At 34.4% G+C, this 10,115-nt stretch overlaps 1 protein-coding gene across 1 annotated transcript; it reads left to right on the forward strand.

The window, feature by feature from the left end:
- The first annotated feature begins 194 nt into the window (after positions 1 to 194).
- LOC132156371 (programmed cell death protein 10-A-like) lies at positions 195 to 9,798 on the forward strand. The gene is made up of 8 exons (XM_059565350.1): positions 195 to 330; positions 4,091 to 4,245; positions 5,583 to 5,636; positions 6,426 to 6,543; positions 7,122 to 7,248; positions 7,947 to 8,025; positions 8,159 to 8,241; positions 9,241 to 9,798. The coding sequence occupies exons 2-8, from the start codon at positions 4,156 to 4,158 to the stop codon at positions 9,320 to 9,322; spliced, it is 633 nt and encodes a 210-aa protein (XP_059421333.1). The 5' UTR covers positions 195 to 330; positions 4,091 to 4,155; the 3' UTR covers positions 9,323 to 9,798.
- The last annotated feature ends 317 nt before the right edge of the window (positions 9,799 to 10,115 follow it).

Consider the following 10,115-nt stretch of genomic DNA (forward strand, 5'->3'; position numbering starts at 1 on the left):
GATATGTCGAAACAGACGCCAGTTTTTTGACTGTGAGGTTTCAAAATAGCGGTTATGGGAGTTGTAGTTTTTAGTCAAGCCTCTGGGTGTAGCGTTACATCGTTTGAAGTCTTCTAAATTGACTACAGTACGTCACACCTCGCGTCGTTCTATCCCCTGGCTGTTTGCTGATTGGCTTTCGCCGACACGTAGCCCCGCCCCTCGTTCTTTAGATTGGTCATGCAGAAAACTTCCGTCTTTGGCGAGCGATTCCACACAGAAAGGAAAATATTCAAAAGAGTTACCGAGCTAATCAGGAGTCAAATAAACACCAGTACGAGCTTCACGCAGGTAGGAGAGGCTGAAAACACATTTTGTAATTTCAACCTGTAATTAACAGTGTTCATTTCGCTGCGGTTTCTATGAAAAAAATTTAGTTGGCAGTCACCTAACGTTAGCTAGCAGGGACTTTAGCAATCCAGCTAATCAGACCCTCACAACAGATCAGAAACTAAGAAAAGTAATAATTTTTAAATTTGATTGATTATATGTTTTGTCCAATGCCAGGTAGCCCATCTCAGATCATTATTTTCCAGGCTTCAAACTGTAATGTGGAGTAAATCGGGTTTAAAGACAGCAGAAGTTAGGCCTGCTGAAGACGAGATGTAATTAAACAACAATCAGGTTTAGAATGACAAAATATACCACGAAATAGCCTTTGATCTTATACCAACCAGTAAACAGAACCAGATTACATAGCTGTTATATCATTACAAATGTTGAAGAGTTGAAATCCTAGATCTATTTCAGATCGGATATTAGAATTAGGCAGTTGTTATAGTGTTTCACACAACTGCAGTTTTGATAAATATGATGACGTCACATTTGGGTGTTAACCACTGATTTATATATATATATATATATATATATATATATTCTATATGATAGATCAATGGTGTTAACCTGAAACATCTCGATAGCTTGAATCAGTCTGGCAAATGCTTACGGCGTTGGATTTGATAAATTGATTTATTTTAGATTTTCGTAGGTAAGCTGTCACCGAGTTTGTATTTCTGTCGATCATCAGATCTCTCTTATAAATGGAATTGAGACTAGTTTTTAGTGACCTCAGTGTCACTGTTTTGATGTCCCTCAGAATTGTTATCCACTTATATAAGAGGCAGAAAAAGATCAACTTATAAAGATTCGTTTATATTGGGTGAGAAGAAATGGCTAGACTGATGGAAAATATTGTTTGGAAAATGAAAGGAGACCAGAATTGCCTGGAGAAGATATATACAGAATAATATAGAAACATTTTCATGGCTTTTGTAGTTATTAACTCCTTTCTAATTATTGATTATAGATCTTCTAAGATGTGTGTGTGTATAAAGATAGATAGATAAATACATTATTATTATTATTGCCACACACACACACACACACACACACACACACACATATATATATATATATATATATATATATATATATATATATATATATATATATATATATATATATATAAAATCTTGAATGTAAGAAATGTTTGTTTTGAATCACATTAGAAGACATTCTCAAAGATTTTAATGGTGTGGAAAATTATTTGTGGAAAATTATTTGTTGAAATATGTACAAGCCAGCTATATGATTATATGATTTGAGCCAGCTGTTCGACATCAGATTGAGAAACCATTGTATTCTGACTTTTTCTTTAAGTCATATTTATTTATGAAAGCTGATTGTAGTGGTCAACTGTGTTTTTTTTAATTTTTTTTATGTCTTTTGAGTAAAGTGGCAGTTCATATATATAAAAATAATATTGAAAGAATTACTATTTACTCAAAATTCACTAAGAGAAATGCAACAGTGTAATAAACTAAATCAAAAATAATATTATCATGCATAGCTGCTTAATTTAATAATGCTGTTGTTTATTAAGTGGCAGATTTTTCCTTACTTGACAGTGAATATGTTGACTCACTTTCTCTAGCTTAATTCATCTTTTATGCATTTATAAGGTGACAATGTAGTATAGGTGGATATAATTCAGGATTCACTTGCGTTAGGGCGTTTCAGTGCCAAGGTCAGACTCTGACTAGAGACTCTACAGGAATCAGGTGTTGGTTGGCCTTTGGCAAGAGGAAAAAGGTGAGCTATTATAATGCATGTGTAACCTGGCAACCATGTTTTATAAGAGGAGTGCTGGTATTTCCAACCATAGTCCTGCTCTATGTGATGACATCACAGCGATCCCATATAAGGCGCCTCCCACCACAGGGCCAAAGGCCTTCTGATCAGCTGGGAATGACTCACAGCCTCCTGTCAGTTAGTCTCAATCAACAGCATTGAGATAAACGTGCCTCACTTTCTGTGGTTTGTAATGATCCTTGTAGCTTGAGAGGAACCATGATCTTCTTCAGATAACAACAAGCGCTATTGTTTCACACGTGTTGGGTGAAGGAATAAACACATGTTGTTGTGGATGTTGAGAAAAATAAGGTGACTTGAGGCCTGTTCACACCAACTGTGAAATCCATACTTCAGTTATAATTATAATCAAATTGAGGAACAATATTGTTGGAATCATTTTAAAAAATGATAATTTTTTGTTTTTTCAGCTGATGAATGATAAAAACAATGACAGCAATCAGAATCAACTCAAGCATTTAAAGAGGCAGGAGTCATAACTACCGCTCATGCTTATAATAAACAAAACATTCCTATAATGTTGTAAAGAAAATGCACTACTGTACTATTTAATATTATAAATAAATATTTTTCATATAAAATAAGTATTTGCCAAAATATTTTGGAATCTAAAATCGCTTATGTTCCAAATTTGAAGTTGTTATTGCAAAAATTGAGGTTCTTGTATTTTTTTTTTTATCTTTCTGTCACGGTATTACTTCTATCACAAAATATCCACCAAATATGGAACGTTGAGAATTTTCGAAAATGTTTTGTCGAGATCAGAAAAAAAGTTTTGATTATAAAATATTGCAGATTTGTGAGTTTTTAAAATTTTGCAATCTGACTCTTAACATCGCCCACCGGGGGAGGAGAATAAGCCCACACTATAACTACAATGGTAACGCCTGATATTGTTGGATCCATTTTCAGAACGATTTTTTTCTAGCTGAAGAATGTTTAAAAACATTGACAACCAATCAGGATCCACTCGAGAATTTAAATCGGTAGACGACAAAACTGCAGCATGCACTTATATTAAACAGAAGATTCTCATATGTTAGTGTGGACACTAAATTGTTCCCCTTTCTCTGTGTGAATGGGTTTTTATTTGCTGTAGACATGTGACAGTGTCAAATTTTCATATTGCGATTAAATGCTAATGCTTTTATCACGGTATATGGTATTATAAGTGTTGACATTGGGTTTAATAACTATTTTTCTTATAACAGAAATAAACTGAACATTTAAAAACAATAAAGCAATACACACCAAAATGTATAAAGTAAATAATTTCACAAAGATTAAACTGCAAAAGAATTATAAAGACCAATAGTAAGATCTCATTAGTTAATCTTATTTAATGCACTAACATTAACAATGAGCAATAGCTACATTTGCTACTGAAGTTAATTAAATTTATTTGTGGTTAATCTTTGTTAATAAATACAGCTGCTAGTTCATGTTAGCTCGAGTTCGTTAAATAACACAGTGGCAACTATTGATTTTAGCAACGTGTTATTAAATATTAAAATTAACTAAGATTAATGAATGTTTAGGAGAATTTTTCATTGGCAGTTTGTTTTACTAATAAATTAACTAATGGGGCCTTAATGTATAAAGTGTGACTGAACAATAAAGTATCAAAACATCATTATTGTCTTTGGCCTGTACAACATGATAGGGCTAATTAAAAATCTTTCTATAATGCATGTCTTGGAAACAGCCTTGATTTTTCTTTTGCTGGCCACATCTCTCATTCCTTTAATCTTAAGGGGCCTAAATCTCACCGAAAACTTGGTGCTTTCCCACAGCTATCACGTCTACCTTTTGAACACCGTTTGAAAATGTTATTTCCTTACCTTTGAAATGAATTCCCGCTACCCTTTAATAATCACTTCCTCATTGGATTTTCTTTCAGCGATTGTCTGGGAGCCCCCAGGAGTGAATGACGCTCCCCCCATCCCTTCCCACGCCCTGACGAGGATGACAATGGAAGAGATGAAGAATGAAGCGGACGCGACCTCGATGGTATCCATGACGCTGTATGCTGTGATGTACCCTGTCTTCAATGAGGTACGGTGGTTAGTCCCCGGTAGGAGAGAGTTCAGTGATGGTTGTGTTGGCACAAACTGAAGCTCAGATGCAAATGATGCACACCCTTCGTGCTCAGGAAGGACTACACACACGGTCACACTGCTCTCTGTTTCTGTCCTGAGAACACTAGGTCTGGATGCTTTCACATTATTTGAACAGACTGAACGATAAGAAGATAGCTGAAGTTATCATCTAATGTTTTTAACATAAATATGAACTGTCCTTTTCATTTTTACAACCCATTGAAGAACTAACTTAAGATGAGAACGTTTAATTCAGTTGATTTTTTTAATTTAGCTTCCCAATGATATGAGTACTGCATCAGCATTGGAATGTGAATAACTAAAACAAAGAACCTTGCTAAGTTGGACTTGTAAAAATGAAAATAATAATAATAATAATACATTTATTACAGCAGTTAGTTTCTTTGGTACAATTCTTTAAATTTATTGACAAGTTAAAAAAAGAATTACATTTGTGTGACATTTTGTCTTTTTTTTTTTGTTGTAGCTAAATAATTGCTTTAAGTAAAAAATTTAATATTACATATAGCTGTTTTCAATGTCTTTCAATATGAAATACGCCGTTTAAATTTATTAGTTGTAATGAGTGTAAATTTAGAATAAAATTCAACTGACTGCCTACAAAATGTACGTATTTGAATGTATTTATCTGCTTTGTTTTTTAACTTTAATAACATTTTGTAGTTTCACTTTTATCTTTTAGGTTTATACTGTGTATTATTTTGTGTCCAAGTTCTAAGAAAAGCACATTTTATATTTAAAATATTTTAGTTTCGAGATTGTAACACAAGCGTCCAAAAATTTAGGGTTGGTAAGATTTTTAAAATGTTTTTTTTCCAAGGAGTCTTTTATGCTCAACAAGCCTGTATTAATTTGATTAAAAATACAGTAAAACTGTAATATTGAGATATTCTTAAAATTAAAAAAAAAAAAAAATCATTATAAATGTAATTTATTCCTGTGATAAAAGCTGTATCCAGCCTTCAGTGTCACATGATCCTTCAGATATCATTCTAATATACTAATTTGCTTCTCAAGAAACATTTTATTTTAAAATATAAATATATTTAACATTATAATCTTCATACGTATGTGCACAGTTAACACACAGCCTACATGTACTTCTGTGGATCAATTAGTTTCTGTTTAGTTAGAGGTAAAATCTACATCTTCAGCCAACTATATTTCCATTTGAATGTGGTGATATTGACTGTGTATTATGTGTGCGACACTGAAACCAAACAGCCTTCTTCATCTTGCAGTAAATTCAAATGGCTTGTGTGTGTCTTACAGCTGGAGAGAGTAAACCTGTCTGCTGCACAGACTCTGAGAGCAGCTTTCATAAAGGTGAGGAAATATGACACCATTCAGTTATTAGCATTTCTTCTACTTAATTTTATTTTTATTATTGTGTCAGAAAATCAATAGAATTTCATCTACATCAAATAGAAATCAAAACGGGTCCCATTTACTTGTTCCTGGATTCATCAGTGTATGTTATTCTAGAGAAATAATCTTTTTTCATAATGTAGTAACTGCTCCAACTCTAAAACCACTTTCCTTTTCTGCTGATGTCATCAGGGCCAGAAAATAATGCTAGTCAGAAGTCAAGTAGCTATATAAGTAGTTTCTATTTTCGTTGCTCTCTTGGAAGAGCAACTTTGCCTATTCAGCAACTTTGCCTTTCCGAATGCACCTGATCATAGCAGAGGTCCTAACATTTTAATTATAAGGACCAGAGAAAGTTAGTCACGAGTAACAGTTCTGCATCATGAAAACCTTGACTAACATTATAAATGAATCGCAGGGGAGGAAAAAGATGCTACAAAAGTGCATTTTCAGTTTTGATTAGGAGTCTTCTGGGTTTCTTACCATGAGATTTCAGAAAGAAAGTCATAGTTTTCTAGCGTGGGCTGCTTTTGCTGTTTTTCTTTGCCTAATAGAAGATTGATTGAAAGTCAATAATTAATCAAATGAAATGATGTCTTTAGTTTGAAGAGATGAAAAGTTTGATATATTGATTGTTTTCCTCCTCTCATAATTCAGCACGTGTCAAATCTTTATAAGACTGATTTGCTGCTTGCTTTGTTTGTGGTTGCGCTGGACTGACTCGTGCTCGGGGTTTGTTGATGTCAGGCAGAAAAGGAGAACCCGGGACTGACTCAGGATATCATCATGAAAATTCTGGAGAAGAAGAACGTGGAGATCAACTTTACCGAGTCTTTATTACGCATGGCTGCCGACGATGTTGAGGGTGTGTATGATGTTGCACATTTTTGAAGAGGAGAAGTACAGTCTGTATGGTTTGCAATGCAAAGTGTAGTTAACGTTGCGGCCTCGTGCCTCTAGGGGGAGCTGTTTCATCATGAATTAAACCCCAGGAATGACTGCAATCTATTTTCCCTCATAATTTGATCTTGTGCAAGTGTTTTTGACATGTTCAGATTTATACTGCTAATGAATGCGCAGACACGCACCGGGTTTCCGGATAAATGCTCATTTGTGTTGATTTGAAATGTAAAGAATAATAAATGTACTTCCAAATTTAATCCAAGCCCATTTTAAAATCCTCGTTTTGATCTTCCTGCTGTAATCTGTTCTTGTATACGCTGTGTTTGTGAGGTGCCTGGCTGTGTTACCATACTTTACAGGATAATCTAGAATTGTTCAGGGGAACGCATTAGAGTTTCTCTGATGGCTGTCAAAAACCATTGAAAGTAGTTAAAAGTTCCATTATGTCTTTAAGTGTATCGCATGTTAATGGTAGGCTATTAGAGGCAAGTGTTTCTGTGGTGACTGAGTGTTTCCAGTGGGCGTGTTCTTTGTGTGCAGAGTGCATGATTGACAGGCCTGAGCGGGAGTTCCAGGACCTGAATGAAAGAGCTCGCGCTCTGAAACAGATCCTCAGCAAAATCCCTGACGAGATCAACGACAGAGTACGTTTCCTGCAGACAATCAAGTAAGAGCGTTTTTAGGCCCACAAATATCTCACAAAAAGTTTCAATTACCTTTGTTTTTTATCCCTTTGCGTCATGGTTTGTCTTTCATCACATCAGTTTTGACGTGTGCACGTGCCCTGAAAGAGTTTCTTTTAATATTTGAAGTCAATATTTGACAACTGGTTCATATTTCACCCCAAATCCAAAAGAAAAAATATGAAGGGAAGCCCTTTTTTTTTTTTTTTAAGAGAAGTAGGATTTTGATTACTTTTCCCTTCTTTCTTATACCTTTTGGGGTGAAATGTCATTTTTGACAGTTCTAAAATTGTCATAAATTGTAATAATGACTTTCCAAAAACTCCCGTGTGTGTCTGTGTAAGTAAGCACTCGGTGAAAAGTGTGAAGCGAGGATCATTGTAGCCAATGTTGAGCACGTGAACACAACAGCCAATCAGAGGTGTTTAAAAATCCACTCAAAAACGCTCCGAATCCTAGCGGGAAAACCTGGCATTGTCAAATTTTTTACATTTCAGTACCGATATCTGTACTTTTGACAACCCTAGTTGTATGTAAAAAAAACAGGAACATTTAACATTAACAGTAAAATCTTGTGTATTCATCTCTATTCCTTTTCCCTGCTCAAGGTCATAAATATGATAAAAAAGCAAAAAACATCACCTGATTGAGACATTCATACAGTACGTCTGATTTTTCACAGAGATATAGCCAGTGCCATAAAAGAACTACTGGACACAGTGAACAACGTCTTTAAGAAATACCAGTATCAGAACAGAAGGGTAAGTGACCCTCTCTCACACACACACACACACACACACACAAGCTGTCATTATGAGATGGATGCAGTCTGTATACTGTATAACATCATCATCTCTATCCCTCACTTACTGAAGGAAGCTTTGTGTTTTCCAGGCACTTGAGCATCAGAAGAAAGAGTTTGTGAAACACTCCAAAAGCTTCAGTGACACTCTGAAAACATACTTCAAAGACGGAAAGTATGGACGCTTTTAAGAATTACCTCATTATCTTCACCTTCATTATTTGCTATTTTCTTTGCAAAAAAAGTTTTTTCATTTTTGAAACGGAAAGTTCTTGGTAGAATGTCAACACAACAGAAACATTAAAATTAAATTAAATAACAAGTCCATAGGCGAGGCTTCAGATAAGCAGTGTTGTGGTTTTAATGAACTAAATAACAATGTTTGATCATTTTAATCGTTTTTTTGTTAAAAAAAAAAAAAATAATAATTTTATTGAGAACCAGCTTCAACATAATTCATTATTTTGTTGCTTTTTACATTATTTTAAATAAAGCATGGAGAAATGTGGCATATTATAGTAAAAACTATAACTTAAGTACCTTGTGGACGTGTTTGCATTTGATAACATAAATAATAGAATAATAATAATAGAATAAAATAATAATAATGTAAAATGTTATTTGAATTTAAAAACTTGTTTTTCATTTAAATGTATTTTAAAATGTAATTTATTCCCGTGATGCAAAGCTGAATTTTCAGCATCATTACTCCAGTCTTCAGTGTCACATGATCCTGCAGAAATCATTCTAATATACTGATTCGCTGCTCGGGAAACAATTATAATTATCAGTATTAAAAACTATTTTGCACCACATAATATACACTATAATGCAGTGTATATTATTATCACTGCATGACTTTGGAAGTTATAATCTTTTATATTATAATAAGAGCAGAGGAGAAAATGGTTTGGTTTGGAAAATGGAGGTAATGGTTTTTGAACTCGTAATATGTGAACTTTTGGTCCTTCTGTCTTTTGGAAAATGGGCGTTTCACCCACACACAGCACTTTCTGGTATTTTTTAAGCTCATTTTGAATGAAGTGTTAACCTAAACCAGGTCTTTGCCTGAAAAACCCTGGAATTTCACTGCATAGCATTTGTGATTTCATATTCATCATTAGTATGTGTTCAGATGTAATTTGTGTTTCTTCCCTCTACATCTTTGTTCCAGGGCAATAAACGTGTTTACCAGTGCCAACCGGCTCATCCACCAAACCAACTTGATACTGCAGACCTTCAAAACTGTTGCGTAGGAGTCATATACGTTTTTTCTTTTTTTTTTATAACCTTTATATGAACACAAAAAAAAAAAAACACAAAAAAATCCTTTGGACTGTAATTTATGTTTCTTGTCTCCTGGCGGTAACACATATGGCAAGATGGCTTCTCTTATGTTTCTAACCCCATCTAAATCTAATCTTCATGAGCTGGAGTGATCGCCCAGAGTTTCTCATATCTGAGCTTTAAAGTCACGCTATTGCTGTGGAGGCACTCTCGCTTGCTTTCTCCTCCTGTCTCGCTTCCGACGTGTTTTCGTTCTGTCTGGTCAGTCCAAAAGAAAGCCAAATGCCTGGGGGCCTTAACGGGACGGGACACGGGGCGTCCAGACGTGCTTGTAAATGCTGGGGTTTAGCTGTCTCTGATGCTTTGAACTTGAATGAAAGATGTATATTTAATAGATATTTGGTAACAGAATTGTTCAAATAAACACGGCACATGTCAAACTCAATATATTTGGGGGTTTTCTTTTCTTTCTTTTTCGGCCTCATTTCAGCCTGAAGATATGCTAAGGTAGGCATCACTATTACTATATCTCATACTTTTGAGTCAAAACCCTTAACCTCAAGTATTAAGCTTTGGTTGCACATGGGGCATAATTGATAATTCGGTCATGCTAATAAAAACATAGTCTGACTTTGTAGAAGGGACATGAGCATGCAAATATAAGTAGTTTTTTTTTTCTTGTTTTGTCTTTTACTGAATTGAAACTTGAATCCATTTAAGAGTTTTTTATCTAAAACAAACTTTAAAAGCCTTATATAAGTT

This window comes from Carassius carassius, chromosome 13, assembly GCF_963082965.1.
Source record: "Carassius carassius chromosome 13, fCarCar2.1, whole genome shotgun sequence".
Lineage (NCBI taxonomy): Eukaryota > Metazoa > Chordata > Actinopteri > Cypriniformes > Cyprinidae > Carassius > Carassius carassius.

Excerpts from the sequence above, each read along its gene's own strand:
- LOC132156371 (XM_059565350.1), top strand. The coding sequence starts at position 4,156 with ATGACAATGGAAGAGATGAAGAATGAAGCGGACGCGACCTCGATGGTA. Across the intron at positions 8,026-8,158 it reads ACCAGTATCAGAACAGAAGG|GCACTTGAGCATCAGAAGAA; the intron begins GTAAGTGACCCT and ends TGTGTTTTCCAG. Across the intron at positions 8,242-9,240 it reads ACATACTTCAAAGACGGAAA|GGCAATAAACGTGTTTACCA; the intron begins GTATGGACGCTT and ends TCTTTGTTCCAG.